At 56.9% G+C, this 16,269-nt stretch overlaps 1 protein-coding gene across 1 annotated transcript; it reads right to left on the bottom strand.

Moving 5' to 3' along the window:
- Positions 594-7,469, bottom strand: LHX1 (LIM homeobox 1). Its single transcript, XM_003131706.4, has 5 exons — positions 6,864-7,469; positions 4,711-4,937; positions 4,343-4,620; positions 2,830-2,995; positions 594-2,473 (listed from the first exon to the last, which is right to left on the bottom strand). The coding sequence occupies exons 1-5, from the start codon at positions 7,031-7,033 to the stop codon at positions 2,094-2,096; spliced, it is 1,221 nt and encodes a 406-aa protein (XP_003131754.1). The 5' UTR covers positions 7,034-7,469; the 3' UTR covers positions 594-2,093.

Here is a 16,269-nt window from a genome sequence, read left to right as displayed (position 1 = left end):
CAAAATAGTTTTCCTTCTGGGAAACTTCAAATGAAACAAATACTATAAAACAACTATTTCATATCATTTCTGTGAAAGGGATTAAAGTATTTCATTTCTAGCTGTGCTGTACATTCATTTTATGTTATCTTTCAAACCACCAAATTAGAAAGCAGGATTATCTATGGGAAATGAATCGAAACCGGAAAGGACCACCTCTAACTACCTATTTATAGGTAACTGACATTCATTCAGTTTTGCATGTTTGGAGGGGGAGAGGGAGAAATTGCATGGGGTCTCATGCCTAATCGCCAACTGGGACCACTCCTTTTTAGCCATGGATTTGATTTCTATTTCAAATTCTGTATTAACTGATCAGCAAACACCTCTTCAACTGTATCAGTTAAATCCATAAAATGCAAATCTGTAGTTCATAACAGCGAGAAGGCATGGAGAAAATCTTGGCTGGCTTTTGCAAAGGGGTTTGACCACAGCCAAGATAAAAACAAAACCCCCAGTCCTGCCTCCTGGCTTCTGAAGGGTCAGCAGACTCCCTATCACACCTCTCTATTCCAGCTGTTAAAACATCAAATAACACACCAATTATCTAAACATCAGATTTTCTATTTTTATTAAAAACTCACAAATTTATTCAACATGTTTTCTTTCATACAGTGAATGGTCTAATATGCACTGGAGGTCACACAAGCTTAGGTTATCAGAACAATAAAAGACATATGAGAAATTTAATATATAAAGAAAAAAGTAGCAGCTGTTGACTGCATATTTGACCATAAAATTTAAATATTTTGGACTTTTATTTTAAAGACACAAAAATAAAACCTGTGTGGGTCTATATAAGTCATATTAACAATTCCATGAATGTTCAACAGGACTAAAAATTAGCAAAGATTTTTTTTTTTTTAAACCTTGTAACACTTTTTTTTTTTTAACACGTTCTCAGGTTGTGGTGCCAGGCACCTTTACAGTATTTGTGCTATAATTATTCTATTTGGCAAATTTCTGAATATCATGTTTTCTCTTTGCCTTGTGTAAACAACACCTTTTTACATACTAGCACAGTGAGCTGTGAGCCCTGCAAATCTGTCAGAACATCTACAGGAAAAGAAAATGAACAATTTTGGTTGATTGCTCAAAACATTTTGTTTTGAACAAGAGGTTTCAAAACAGGTTATATTAGTAAAACACTGAACTCCTGAATTTAACATTATACGTAAACAGTTGACTGTTTTTAGTTCAATAGTCTTTTTAAAAAAATTTTGTGTGTGTGAAGGTAGAATACTTTTCTTGTACAGCTGATGTTCAAGTCATTTTACTGAGAGGTCTGGCTAGAGACCGTCCTATCGTTTGTGTCTGTGTCTGTGTGTGTGGGTGGGTGTCTGTGTGTATCTGTGTGTGTAGAGCCTTGTGAAGGTAGAAGAGTTGATACTGAGGGCTTTACATTTAGAATTTTGCAATTTTGGCAAAAACAAAAAAACCAAAAAACCCAGATAGACAAAAAATATATATATATAGTCCCACCTGATGCACAGCAGGTCGGCGTTTCTGAAGCTATAAGAGTTTGTTGTCGCTGTTGCTGAACTCTGAGACAACAACTAACAGACTTCCCAGATCCAGGACCCTCCTGGTTGGCCCGGAGCGCCCCCGGTCGCATCACCTCCCTCCAGCGGCTACAAGCGCAGCCTCCCTCCCCACGGTTCCCGGCGTCACCATCGGCTGGCCGCTCCCGCGGCTGCCCTGGTTGTTTTCTTGCCGCCCGCCGGCCTCGCGCTCACGCCCGCGGTGTCTGTCCGGGAATCCGGGTCCAGGTGGGAGGTGGGGAGCGGTCTCCATTTCCCTTCGGAAGCCCCAGTTCTGCACCTTGCCAGCCAGCGCAGGGATCCCAGTCCTTCTTCCAGGCAGGTTTGGATCCTATTTCGTGTCCCCCTTTCCCATCCGGTCTCCCCAGACGGAAAATGGTCCTCGAGGCTGGAGGAAGTTGAGGGGGGCGGGATGACTTGCTTTAAGTTTTTTTTTTTTCTTTTTCCTATTTTTCTTAAATAAAGGTTCATTTCTGTACAACCACGAACTCCGCGGACCTCGTGCGACCCCCGCTACCACACGGCCGCCTCGTTCATTTCGGGGGGGTGAGACAGGTGGTTCCCGTAGCTCGCCCCGCCGTTGACCGACAGCGACGAGAAGGGCGGGCTGGGTCCGAAGACCTCGGCGGACATTGAGTGCAGTGGCCCGGGCAGGCTGGGCTCCGGGCTGGGCGAGTCCCCGGGAGGATGCGCCAGGATGTCGGTGAACCGCTGCGCCTCGCTCGACGGGTGGTGGCCGGGCAGCGGGTGCTCCAGGCCACCCAGGGGTGTCCCGGAAGGCCCGGATGACGGCACGAAGGGCAGGTCCACTGGGGTCTGAGCCTGCGAGGACGGGGGACCTTGCGGGAAGAAGTCGTAGTTGCCTCCGGGCCCGTAATACTCGCTCTGGTAATCTGCGGAGCGGCGGGGAGGAGGCTGTCAGGGCGGGGCCCTAGGTGGGGCGGGCGACGGGGCGGGAAGGCGCGCCCGCGGGCCGGCTGCGGAGGGCCACGCAGGGACCTCGCCATTTGCGGGGCTCTCATGCCGGGCAAAGAACGGAGGAGGCTCCCTGCAGCCCACCCGCCTCACTCGGGGTCGGGAATTCGGTCCTGTCTCACTACCTCCCCTTGATTTACTCTCCAGCCTTCACCCACCCCTTCCCCCCTCTCCACTTCTCTTCGAAAGCCAGAAGCGCCTCCGCGCTGCCACCCGCTTCCAACGAAGCCAACCCCGGGCCTGCCCGCGCCCTGCCCCTGGGCAGCGCACCCACCTCCGTAGAAGGAGAAGGGCCCGTTGGGGATGAGCTCGCCCGGCTCCAGGCGGTCCACGAGCGGCCGCATCCGGCGCGGACTGCGGAAGAAGGCGTGGCGTCGGGCGCCCAGGGCGCTCAGCTGTTTCATCCTCCTTTCCTTGGAGCGTCTGTTCTGGAACCAGACCTGAAGCAAACACGCCGCGGGGAGGTTGAGGGTGTAAGGCCCAGGAGACCCCACCTCCGACTTCGGATGCGGGGCCAGACCCCTCACCCTTCCACCGCCTAACTCTCGCAGATTCCGGGCAGTGTGTGCGTATCGTTTGTGTGTATGTGGTGGTGGTGGTGGGGGGGGGTGTCTCTGAGTAGGACCGCGCGAGGTGGCCCTTGAGCCAATGGTGAACAGGATTCACGACAGGGGAAACTGGGCAAGCCGCCCAGCCCAACGTGAGGCAGTTGAGTAGTTTCTAACAGTCACATCGACACAGTTATAAGCTTCTCCAGGCCTGTACACAGAGACGCTCAACCTCCCCAAATAATGTCAGACACACAGTTTCCCTTTCACGGCCCCTGGCTGCCCCCTCCCGAGCATGATAGTGACAGAGAACCAAACAGCGTCCTCTTGACACTGTCTCCCAAAGATGTGACACCAAAACCCACAATCTCCATTTCACACCCACGCACAATCTCCTAGTGCCAAGCATACTTATCCGTAGCCTCTGGCTGGCAGTGACACCGACATGCAACCTGCCGGCTCACCTGCTCACAAGACCGCAGAGGCAGAGGGCCCCTGGGCACACAGCCCATGCATACAGCCTCTGGGCACATCCACCCACACCCTGTAGAGCTTCCAGGCTCTGCACCCTAACCTTGGGCTCAAGAACCACCACACACAGTCTCAAGTCCTCACAGTGGAGGGGTGCAGATGCCCAGGTGGCCACTTCCCGTCTCCTACCCCCCTGGGGACATGCCCAGGCAGAGCTGACTTCGACCCCATCCACCTTCCCTTCAAGCCAGGACAGCCCGCCTCTCTTCGTAGCAGTCTCTGCTCTGGGGCTTGTTTAACTGGGGCAAGAGACGAACAACGTTGGAGATGGGAACGCGGAGGGGGAACGCCGACGTTCAGAAGCCAGCGGAACGGATTAACGCCCCAGGATGCCCAGCGACCTCTTGGCTGTTCCTGAACAGGGGTGGTAGCCCAGGAAAATAAGTCCCAACTCTCCTGGCAGTGTCCGACAGGGTCCCCTCCTCCAGCCTTTTGCTCCCCATCCCTCCCCCTCCGCCACCACTATCACCTGCGTTGAACCGGAAAAAGGAGGAGGTCTAGGGATTTCCAGATGCTCTACACATCTGGCGCGCTTCTGAGGTCAAGCCGGGGAGCGGTGGGTCTGGGCTTCTCCCCTCCCCCTCCGCCAGCCTCCTGGGACTCTCTGTCCTCCCTCAAAACGGCCCGCTCCCCCCCACTCGGCCTCGGTGCCTGCACAGAGTAGCATGTGGGCTTCCAGGGAACTGAGTGCCGCGCTTGGGCCCTGACCTGGATGACACGCATATTGAGGCCGGTCTCTTGAGCCAGCTGCTCGCGGATGTGGCGCGTGGGCTTGGGTGTAGCGGCGAAGGCGGCCTTCAACGTCTCCAGCTGCTTGGCTTTGATGGTGGTGCGCGGCCCCCTCCGCTTGGCCCCCAGGTTCTGGTCATCGTTCTCATTGCTGCCGCCTTCCTTGTCCGACACATTGGCGCTCTCTGAGTCCTTGGCGTCGTCCTGCGACGGGTCTTGGGAGTCCGGAGACAAACTGGGGTCACTGCCCGTGGTGGCTGGAGACAGGGAAGGGACAGGTGAGCAGCAGCCTCGGCAGGGCTTCCTCCCCCAGGACCCGCCCGCCCTTACGGGAATTAGAGCCTCACCCGAGTGGAGGCTGTTCTCTTTGGCGACGCTGCTGTTGCTTAGGTAATCCTCTTTGCAGACGAACTTGTTTTCATCGATGATATAAAGCTCCTCGCCGGTGGAGAGCTGCTTGTTGCACATCATGCAGGTGAAGCAGTTCAGGTGAAACACTTTGCTTCGCGCTCTCCGCACCAGGTCGCTGGGGGAGATGCCCTGCGCGCAGCCGGCGCATTTGGTACCGAAACACCTGCAGGGGGGCGGGTTAGTGAGGGCCAAGGGAAGCCGGAGGCGGGAGAAAGGAAATAGAGAAAGACGATAGTAGAAAATAGAGGAAGAAGAATAAGAAGGGGGGGAGGAGAAAAAGAGAGAGAGAGGAGAAAGAGAGAGGGGAAAGAGAGAGAGAGCCAAAAAGAAAGAGAGGCAGAATGCCGATTAAGCAGACAAGCAGGTAGGAGAGAGAGCAGGGCACCAGTGAAAAGTCAGGGAGGGGATACACAAGGTTAGAATCATAGAGGTAAGGTGGCTGCCGCCACCGCTAGCCTCGTGCCCTCCCTTGTCCCAGAGGGGGAAACAAAAAGCATCGTAGAAGAAGGCGGCAAGACGGCCACAGGAAAGGGGAAAGAGGTACCTATTTTCCAGTTAGATTCAAAGAACAAAATTAGACCTCCATACGAATGTGTCCCAAGCGCCGCTTTTCTGTATATTGCCCCTCTTTCATCGAAAAAGAACCCACGCACAGGCTTGGGGTTGGCGAGGTCTGGTGCAGGCACCAGTAAACAGCCTCGATGAGGCCAAATGGCAGCGGGTGGCTTGGGTGGCTGGTCGCTGGCACGTTCTAGCCCAAAACTGGGCAGGGTGGTGCAAGTGGGAACTCCAGGTGTCCGGCCTTGCTTTGAGGGAGCCAGGCCTCTGGGGCCCACTGGCAGCCGGCACCATTCGCTGCTCCCCAGCTCAGCTCCCTCCAGGAGCGGGAGATCCCAGCACAGCGAGGAGGCCCAGAGGCTCAGCTTGCGCTTCCTCTCCGAAGTAGCAACCCACAGAGCTTTGCTCCATGGTCTGCTCTAACCAGAGCGCTGCATCCGGGGGAGGTCTTGGGGACAGCCCGTCCCAGCAAAGTGACCCGGCCGGCTAGCTTTGAACCCCTACTCCATCCTCCAGTTTGATCTGTTACCACAAACTCAGAAAAGCAGAGACCAGGTCAGCCCACTAAACTGGGAGATTTCAAACCTGCACAAGGGAATTTCAATTCAAATTTGTTCCAGTTCTGTGCTGACTTGTGTGTTTGTGGGGATTCTGTAGCAAGACCGTGAGCTTAAGAGGATACAATTAAAATGCTAAATGGAGGAGAATTGGTGGGAGAAGTCTCCCCACTGCGGGGAGCCGGGCCTTGGCCTTTTCCTGGGGTTTCGAAAGGAGGTGGTTGACCGAGGCAGTGAGTGCCTGGGAGGGCTCCGAGTGGAGCCTGTGCGCTCACAGCTGAGGTCAGCATTGAGCGGAGGCTGAACCTCCTGCTAACCCAGGCATCCGGGGAAGGTCTTCGCAGAGGCTTCAGCTTCTGGCGCTTCACAGGCTACTGTACAGCAGTGTGCCCAGGCTGGCCCTGGGAGGCCCATCTGGGCTTCGGGAAGACCCTGGGGGTGTGCAGGGGAGGCACCAGGGCTGAACTCTTTCCTGCCACGACCACAGCAGGAGACCCGGATAGTCCTTGCAAAAAGGCTTGGTGGTTTCCCGCCAAGACTTCTCTAGGAGAGAGAAGGCTGTGGCATGGAGCTAGCCCAGGCTGCTAAGCTCAGCCTGGAGGACCAGCACACCCGGGAGGCCCAGAAAATGCACTTGCTGGAAGAGCTTGGCGAGGGGGAAAGGCAGGGGCTGAGGCCTGAGGTACCTCCTTCCAGGCTTGGAGGGGTTTCTGGCTCAGAGATGGGCTCAGACTCTTTCTTCCTGAGCATGTGTAGCCAAGCTCGGACCCACAATTTCCAGGACGCAAAAGCAGGCCGCGGCCTGGGCGCCCGGCGCGCCAGCTGGCGTAGAGGCGGTCGCCCCAGGACTTGGCTGTCCTCTCCAAAGGCAGCTCCTAAGGCAGCAGCCACGGCCATGCTGACCTCTGATCCGAAGCTGGCTGGGAAGGACCCAGGGGGAAGGGGCAGCAGAGGCCCGCAAGGCAAGTACTCACCGGAAGAAGTCGTTCTTGCAGTAGAGCTTGCCTTCCCGGGAGAAGCACTTCTCTGTCAGGTTGCATTTACATTCACAGCACTGGACGCACTTGACGTGCCAGGCCCTGTCCAGCACGTTCAAGAGGAAGCGGTCCAGGATGGGCCTTTTGCAGCCGGCACAGTGCACCATGGTCTTTGGTTTGGTTGGGTGAGACCCGGAGAGAGAAGAGTAGGTAGAGCCAAGAGGATGACTCTCCAAGACGTCCGGCAGGAACTCCCCAGCCCCTCCAAAAAGGGGAGATACACTTGGCGGTACAAGCAGAAACCCGCACCAGAAAATCAAAAAGAGGGAGGAGGCTGGTGGGGGTGGGGTCGGAGGGCACCTCGGTGGAGTGTGCAGTCCGGCAGTCCCAGAGCCCCCGGGGCACAGCAGCGCCACCGCAGCTCCTGGCGCGAGGAAAAGAGTCTCAGGCGGGCGAGAAAGCGACTCTTCTGCCCGGAGCCCGCGGAGGAGTGAAGGTCACCGAGAACGGCAGCGGGAACAGAAATAAATAAATAAAACGGAGACGGAGAAGGAAGAGGACGACGCGGCGAGCTCAGGTTCCAGGGAAAGCGCCACTGAGTTCTCTTGGGCTTGAGGTAGAGCTGTCAGAAGTCAAAGTGCATCTGCTTTTGTCGGGGTTTGAGGGCGGCTGTGTGCGTGCCGGGCTGCCCGCTACCGGAATTTCCCCGCCTCTTTTTATAAAAGAAAACAACAAAACGAGTAGAGAAGCTTTGGATCCTAAACTGCCGGCATCGCGCAGCGGGTCGGGACGCGCTGGGCGCCCGCGGTGGGCCTGGGGGAAGGGGCGGGGGCAGGCCGAGGGGGTAGGGAGGGAAGGAAGGGAGGGCGGGAGGAAGGTCTCCTCGTTGATTGTTGTCTTTGCTTAGGTTTTCCCCCTTTTCGAAAAGTGTTTGTGTCAATCGAGAACGGAGAGGGACAGCTCCGGGCGGACGCAACCAGGTGCGCGCGCTCGCTCCCCGCCTCCCCAGCCCCGTCACCTCGGCCGGTGGCCCGCCTGGCGGCCTCCGTCTCCTCGGGACAGCCCTCCCTGCGCCTGGACTCCTTCGGGGAGGGGGTACCGTCTGGCTCCTCACCGCGCCTGGCCGTGCATCGTGGCTCCAGTCGCAACTCGCGGCCGCTTGGGCGCGCAGCCCCACATCGCTCGGCCCACGGTCCGGCTGCGTGCGTGCAACCCCAACAGTCTCTCGACTTTCTTTTCTTTTCCTTTCCCCCTCTTTTTTCGTTGTGGTGGCAAATCTGGATTTCCTTTCTAGCCTCTTTCCTTCCTTCCTTTTTTTTTTTCCCCTTAGGCAGCGGGAGGAGTCGGGGGGAGGGGGAGTAGCTTGAAGAGATTAAAAAAAAAAAAAAAGTCCTGGTGCAGCGGCTACAGTTCTGTGCGGCTGGAACAGCTTGGCACGGGCCGCCGCTGTCGCCGCCCGGGCCGCGGTTCGTTGTTGGCTGTCCCCGGACAAGCGTCCCTCTTGTCCCGGGTCTCTGGCCCAATCCGCCGCCCCGGCGCGTCTCTCCCCAGCTCCGGCGGCTTGGTCACTGCTCCTGGCTGTTGGCTGAGCTCTGGAAGCCCCCTCGCCTTAATGCAGCGCCCGCCGACGTCACGGCAGCCTGTGACCAATCAGCGGCTCGCGGTCCCTCTGTAAACCATTCTGCATCCCCAGGCTGGGGAGAGTGCCGGGAGACCGCGTTTAGAGGATCAGTGGCGGCGGCAGCCGTGGCCGGGCACCGTGCGGATGGCAGGCAGCGAGGTGCCCGGGTCCCCTCCTGCTCCGGTAAGGCGTCGGTTACCGTGGGAGAGACTGAGAAAGCGCGGCAGTAGGCACAGGCGGAGAGCAGAGTTCTGCTGGACGGTTGGAGTAACCCAAGACTCAGCGTCGTTGAAGGTTGGGGTGCAGTTGGGTTCGGGAGTCTCGGCGGCCCGGGTGCGCTGTTTGGCTTTGCAATTCTGCGGGTGCTGACTTTCCCCCACTCCCGTCTCTAGCCTGGAAGTTTGCTTTGCCTGGAAGCGCGTGTCTTGGGGGAGTGGTGGGGGTAGGGCGTTTGGCAGCAGAATCTCCCTCCTCCGAGTCCTCCTTCTGTGCCCCCTCCCCCAATCCATCCAAAGTCCACAGGGTCCGCGTCCCTGGGAGATCTGGGTGTCTGTCTCCCGCAGTCTAGGAAAGTTGATTCCGGAGGTTTCCCGGTGAGGGAGGGGGAGGGGAAACCCGAGGCGCCGCGCGGGGGAGGGGGAAAAGGAGTGGGTGGGGAAGCGCCTCGGGTGAGGAGTTGCAGCTCCTGCGTGAAGTTGTGAGAAAACTGTGATCCGGAGACACCTTTTACATACGAAAACAAACGACTAGGCGGGAAACCTCGGGGCAATAGCGGCGACTGGGGGGGGGGTAGCGACGGTGGGAACGGAACGTCCTGGGGGCTCCACAGGGAAGCTGCTGAGGACTGAGGTGTGCAGAGAATGAGTAGAGCGGCCCGGCCTCCCCGCTCCCCCCTTTCCAGGCTGCGGCTGGCACCAGCTTCCCCAGACATCAGCCTCAGGGGGTTCAGGCTTTAGGGAGCCTACACCTCCCTAATTCTCCTCCGAGTATAAAGTAGGGATCACTGCCCACCGGGGCAGAGTTTCCCAGAACTGGGGGTAAGGTCCGGGTCCTGAGTGCCTTAGCCGCCAAGAATCACTATAGTTCCACGGCCCATACCAGTCAAACATCAAATTCCGTTTCAAGAGTACCGTTTCTATGCTTAACCCGGATTTCTCCCGAAGTGAAATCTGAAGGTGGCAGTCCCGCATTTGCACTTCGTTTTTGGTTGGGGGGGGGGCGTTAGGAAGGCGCATCGGCCCTATAGCCTGGAAGGGAATAAGGATGGGCAGCCAGGCAAGTCTAAGTGGGTAGTTGGGGAACGGCCTTTGGACCCCACTCGCGGTGCTGGGTTCAGACATCCCTCACAGGGCTGGAACTCGGTTGGGGGAAATGCGCCCTGAAACGCAATTCGAATGAACCTGGGCAGGCAAAGAGTCCAGTTCTTTACGTGTAGAATACCCTCTTCGAACGAACCGGAAAGCCGCTACAGCGAATTTGGCTTGCGCTCAGTGGCACTGGGATTCTTGGGCTCTGCCAACACTCCTTTCCTTCCTCCAAGGCTCCACCTGCATTGCCCTGCAACCCCGAGGCCCACCGGCAGCCCATAGCCTTGCTGCTCGCGTAACGTTTTCATTGGAAGCGGTTGCCGAGGCCGGCAGTGCGCCTTTTTGGCGCACCGCGTATCTTGATTTCTGCGTGCGAGGCCCCTTTCGCTTTCTTCGCACCCCCTCCACACACACCTGGGCTCTGCGTCCCCACGGGCAGGAGGCCGGCGTTGAGGCTCCTAAAGTCTCTCGCTTTAGCCCCCTCCGCGAGTCTCTGCCAGGACTCGGCTTAGGGCAGAGGTGGGGATGGGGAGGCGGTTCTCCAACCCAGGAAGCGCGCTTCGCGGGATCCAACTTTGGCTTTGTGCTCCTCCTGCGGAACTGGCATTTCCAGGAACCACCCGTACCCTGTACTCCAGGACCCGGGGAGGCGCTAAGAGCTGCGTGGCGCGGGGGTCCTTGCCTCCTCTCCCGTGACCCGGAGGCGCCTCCCCAGCCCGCCGCGCTGGGGGAGGCCCGCGGGAGGGAGTAGTGCTGTGAGCGGTCCTCACGCTGTCTCCCCCCCCCCCCCACCCCCAGCTGTCTTGGTTCTCGCCGCTAGCGCCCTCAACCCCACCGCTCCTTTCTGGAATCTATAGCGGACCCCGTCCCGAGTGGCTCGCCCCCGCCCCCGCCCCAGCTGGGCTCCTTCTCATGCAAAGCAGAGGGACCGCGGGGGTGGGGGGCGGTCGGCGGGGACCTACGGGACGACAGCTGGACCCGGCTGCCGGCCCATCCGGAACCCAAGGCCCGCCGACTCCTTTCGAGTAGGCTGGAGGAGGCTGCTGCACCCGTTTGGGGGTGCGGGGACCTCGACCGGAGGCAAAGAGCGTCCCTCCCTGCGGGCGGGGGTGGGGGTGGGTGGCGAGGACTAGCGTTGAAAGCGAGTTGAGGGCGGGGGCAGAACTCTGGGGTCCTGGGGTATCCCGCGTCCAGATGGCTCAGTAAACATGTCCTCGGGAACTAACCTCGGCCTGTACCCAGGGGGTCCGGGAGCGCAACGCGAGGCGCGCCTCCTGGCTCCTGATTCTAGAAATTTAAGTCCACATTTAACGCCTCCAAGGCGACCACACACTAGATTAATGCTTTTTCTTTTTTCTTTTTCATTCCCACTGAGCTTTTATTTTTAAATGTAATTGGTCGCAGAGACATGGAGAGAAACCCGACCCAGCTTTCCAAATTGACCGTCTCGGAAGTCTCTCGGCTCAGCTCTGCTTTTAAACCCGTCTGCTCGGCGAAGAGCACCAACCTTGCCTTCCCACCCTCCCCGCCACACTCACTGCCTGCGCCCGGAAGTACACAAGCGCTTCCTATTCAAAGCTCTCCACCTACCCCAGCCCCACAGCCACGCTCACCGCACCGCTGCCAGGTGGTGGAAATTCTGGGTCGGGTCCCAGGAGGGTCAGTCTTGTCGCTCAGTATCCCTCAGTGGCCGCAGAATCCTCTGAACTTAATCCCAGGCACTTTTGGTACAGGTCCCAGAGGGTTCAGGAAGCGGCTTTTCCATCACAGGTTTCTCTTATGAGAATCGCCTTAAGGATCAGCCAGAGAGGAGGGACGTGGCTGGGAGCCGGGAATGGGGCGGGGGGTGGAGGGTAGGGGATGTTTCTGCCACCCGCCCTGCAGTTACGGGGCTGAGGCACCCTCTCTTGCACCTTCTTTCTTCCAGCCGCCTCTTTGATTCCGAGCCCCAATTTGCCTCATTCCCAGAGGAGTGGGTCGTGAGGCCCAAGGACCGGAGCCTGCCGGCATGGGTCGGCTGCTGTAGGTCCCAACAATGGCCACCGTCCCTGGGTGCCTCCTTCCTCTCTTAGGGCACTCTTGTCCAGCCCTCGCCCCCCAGAAACGGGCAGCGAGGCTGCGAAAGGGGGTGCCTGGGGCGCCATGGGCTCTAGGTGGGTAATTGCCCTGAGCCTGCCCCAGGAGGGTGCAGCCGGCCACCACCTTCCACAGAGAGGGAGGAAGAAGGGAGCCCGGCACATCTGGGACCCTGGTGGTCCCGGAGGCCATGCAAACTCCGCACAGGCTCGGTGAGGACACCGCATGTGCAACGCTGGAAACTGGCCTCAGTCCCTGGGAACTGATCTGACCTCTCTCGCTCTCTCCTTGCCCTCTCTCGTTGGCTCCTGCCTCGTGTCGTCTTAATCTTACCCCAGTACTTTCTCCTGGAAATGACCCAGTTGCGTTCAGCACTTTACAGTTTTTACCTCTATCTGTCCAGAACCACAGAGGAACAGAGGGGATCGGTATTATGTCTTTTCTTCCCGGGAAGAAACCCAAGTTAGGAGGTTTGAGATTCCTCAGGGCAGAGCGCTACCGAAGGTGAGAAGTTGAGGGGGGGGGGTTGTCACCCGGCTCCTTTGTGTACTTTGTCCAGCCATGTTTCCAAGGCCTGGGGGGAGGGCGCGGAGGTGGGGAGGCAGGGGACCTTGAGGCCCAGAAAGGGCAGCATCCGGCAGGGCCTTCACGGTGTGCGCTCGGGCTGGGTAAACAACGCTGGGCTTCCCACGAGGGCTGGAGACACCCTGGGCACCGAAGAGGGGAGCGAGGTCGAGCGTGGTGATCTCAGATGCAAGCCAGCAACCCTGGCGGAGCAAAGACGGGCCACGGATAGTCTGGGAAGGGAGAGGGTGAGCTGGAGAAGGAGGGAGAGAGAGAGAGAGAATGGGGGGGGGGCAGAGGGACAGGGACAGCAAATAAGGGCAGACACCCAGAGAAAAAAGGGAAGGACTGCAGAAAAGGGAGACCTGAGAGATCCGGGAAAGGAGGAGACGTCCTGGGGGAAATGCAAGGAGGAGAAGAAATGGAAAAGAGAACCAGAAAGACAGCCATCAGCCAAAAAGGCAGCAGGGAGAGGTTTGGAGCTCAGGACCCTGCGGGTGCTGAGGACACACCCTGGCGTGGACCATAGACCGGAGGGCGTCCGGTGTGTGACAGCCGGGATCACAGGCAGGAGAAAAGGGGCGGCGTGTTTGGTGGGAGACAGCGCCCGTGGAAAAGCGTGTGAGCCGCTCTGGGCAGGAATCCAACAAATAAATAAAACGTCTAAGACGGCGTGACAACAATGTGTATTTGGGTGCGTGCCCGTGTTCCTCTGTCTGAACACACTCACACCCGGTAAGGAAGACAAACGGGGCTCGTGCCTCCTAGTAATTAATCCTCTCACTAATTGACTCTCTCCCCTTACTTAATGGTGGTGGTCACTGCTGATATCTGGAGAGATAGCAGGTGGGGAGGCGGGGGGACCCCAAAGCGAACCATCTTTGGGACTGGGATCAAGGTCTTTCTGGAGTTGGCAGCTCTAACCCCCTCCCCCTTGGTAGCAGAGTTCAAGAGATGCTGCTGCCTCACCAGCCACTCTGTGTTTGCATTAATAAAGCTCTCCTTAGATTAGGGGTGGCCAGGAGTCACACACACACACACACACACACACACACACACACACACACACACACGCCCTTCATCAATCTCAGAGGCTGAAAGCCACCCACTGCCCCTCTGCTAGACATTGCCTACCTCCAGGCAGCACCAAAGCCTCCGCTCCCATGTTGATCCCCCAGGAGCCCAGACCTTGCACCCCCTTCTTTTAGTCCTGGACCTGGGATGTGGTCCTGCAGCCCCTAAATGAGATTTTGAATGAGTTAGGAAGCAGCCAGAGGGTGAGGTCAGGGCAAGGGTGGGAAAAAGCTTCTGGAGACAAACCCACTTGGCCCCGGGGAGGGGGGAGGGACCCAGAAGCACAGAGGGGCACAGTACATACCTGGGACAGAAGAGAAAAAGGTGGGCACCGTGCACGGTGGGACAGAGTGCAGGGTATGTGGAAGGGCAGGAAGGTGACCACGCCTGTGACTGTGGGGACGAGAGTTGTGTCTCTGTGTGAGCACGCGGAGGGGCTCTCTTGTTTCTCCTTTAGCACCCTCAGTTCTCAGGACTGGGGAGAGAGAGTTGCAGTGGGATCAAACCTCTGGTAGCCAGGTTGGCCAGAGGGGGCCCACAGTCTGTCTGGTGATGCAACTTTTAGGCTTGAGTTTGAGAGGAAGATGTCAACTCTCACCCCTTTGAGGTGGTAGCTTTGCTCAGTTGGCTCCTCAGAGGCTAAATAAATAATTGCTGAGATCCATAAACCACCCCACCTAGGGAGAAGGCAGCGGGGGTGGGGTGGGGTAGGGAGGAGGGTGACTCCTCCGGAAAAAAAAAAAAACCCACACACCCCACTAAACACATTTTTAATTGTCTCTTGGGGACATTTGTACATTTGACCACAGTAAATCCCTAAGTAGTAAGAGCAGAATTCGTCCTAGGGGCTGGTGGGCTGGCAAGAGTTGGGGTCTGCAGGAAGGGGAGGTGGTGAGAGGTGGCGGGTGGGGTGTGTCGGAGGAGGCGTGAAACTCTTCCCTCCCTGTTACCCTCAGGCTTTAGAAAGAAAGTGAGCACGAGGAATAAAGTTCCAGAGGAAAAGAGAGAAGGGCATAGAAAAGGCAAATCCAAACCCGAAAGGAAAGAAAGTGAAGAAGAAAGAAAAAGACGGAATAGGGGGGGGGACGATCATAAAACAGGGTGAAGGCGGCCCCAGGAGGCCGGGCCTCGTCCCAAACCATCCGTCTTCATTGTCTCCGTGTGTGCAAAGGCAACTCCGGCATAAGGAAAAGGCACTATTGGAGCCGCGGCTTTATTTTATATCCTATACATCAGGAGGGAGGCAAAGCTTTATTTTCGCCAAGAGACAGATATTTTATTTCTCTCTTACGGTTTTATGTGTGAGAGATGTCAGGTTGCCACAATGGATGGCTAATGCATAGGCAAGAGGAAGCCGTGTTGGCATGCTGTGTGTCATGGGGTCTTGGGGGGGTGAGCGGGCCTGGGATTTAGGGCTGATGGGACACTCTGGGGGATTTCTGCTAAAACATCTCTCTTCATAAATCCAGAAGCATGGTCAGCTCAACAGGGAGAAGAAGGAGTTTTAGAGGGAAAAGAGTTGGGCTTAGTAATATACGAACACACAAAGGAACCGCTTACCTTCCGAGAGGCTCGGGCAACGGGGGGCAAGGTGGCCCCGTGGAAAGGCCAAGACCCACGTCTAAAGACACACGTGCCATTCACAGGGAAGTATTTTCCTACAGAATCCAATGGCAGTTTGCTTCCTGGTCTCATTGTGTATTTTTCTGCACATTTTTCTCTCTTCACCAGAAATCTTGTTCCACCTTCTCAGAGCCTGTGTGGGGGAGGAGGGGAGTTATTAATTTGCAAATCATCCGATCTGTGCAAGGATCAAGATGCCTGGTTTTCACCACTACCTCTGATGTCTTGAGTGGACACACATGGGCACATGTGAGCCCATGATGCCGTGCACCCTGGGAGGACAGGTGCCAGATTTGAATCCAAGAAAAGCACCCCGCACCCCTGTGCCCTCCCCTGGGACCTGCGGCCAAATTAAGCCAAATTAAGCCTTAGACGCCAAACTGCATCATGCCATGTTTTTAAACCTGGAGAGAAAGGGGAGCGAGGGGACAAAGAGATGACGATGACAGGGAAGTGTTCGCTGGCCTCCCTCACTTCCAGGCACCCCCCCACCAACCATTTCTTACCAGAGTTGCTTTAAGTCTTTCTCATGTCCTACTCGTGTCATCTTTTGCTCTCTTGGTCAACATCCACCAAGGAGCAAAAAGGTGATGGTGCCTGTTCCTTCTTTTCAGAGGTTGGGAAGGGGATACAGGGTCTCCCGACGGTGAATGTGGACGCCTGGCCCCCCTGTCCTTAGCTGTGGCCTTTGGGAAAGACAGTTAACCTTTGGGTTAAATGTAACCTCAGTTTCCCCGTCAGTAACCCTGGGGAATGGGGCTACATGATTGCCAAGGTCCCTTCCAGCTCAGACCTCCTCTGCCCGAATGAGATAATGTGTGGAAACACTTTGTAAACGCTAAAGCCGGACGAATGCCACGGATTATTATTACGATTCTAATCAATCCTCTTTTCTCCACATGGATCTTGGCTGCTGAGCGGCCGGCAAGCAGGCTAAAGAGGGCCGAAAGCGAGAAAGCTTAGCGGAGATGGACAAGCTCTGTGCTGTGGCTGGAAGAAAACTCTGCCTCTCCAGAAAGAGTCTGTCTCCACGTGCTCCCCGCAGCCCCCCTCCCCCGGGCCTGGTGGGAAGGGTTGGGGAGGAAGAGGAGGAGACCTAACTTGGGAGCACCCATTTCCATGCAGGTAGAGAGTGTAC

This window comes from Sus scrofa, chromosome 12 (genome assembly GCF_000003025.6).
Source record: "Sus scrofa isolate TJ Tabasco breed Duroc chromosome 12, Sscrofa11.1, whole genome shotgun sequence".
In the NCBI taxonomy this organism is placed as follows: Eukaryota; Metazoa; Chordata; class Mammalia; order Artiodactyla; family Suidae; genus Sus; species Sus scrofa.
This window is presented reverse-complemented; position numbering and strand designations above follow the sequence as displayed.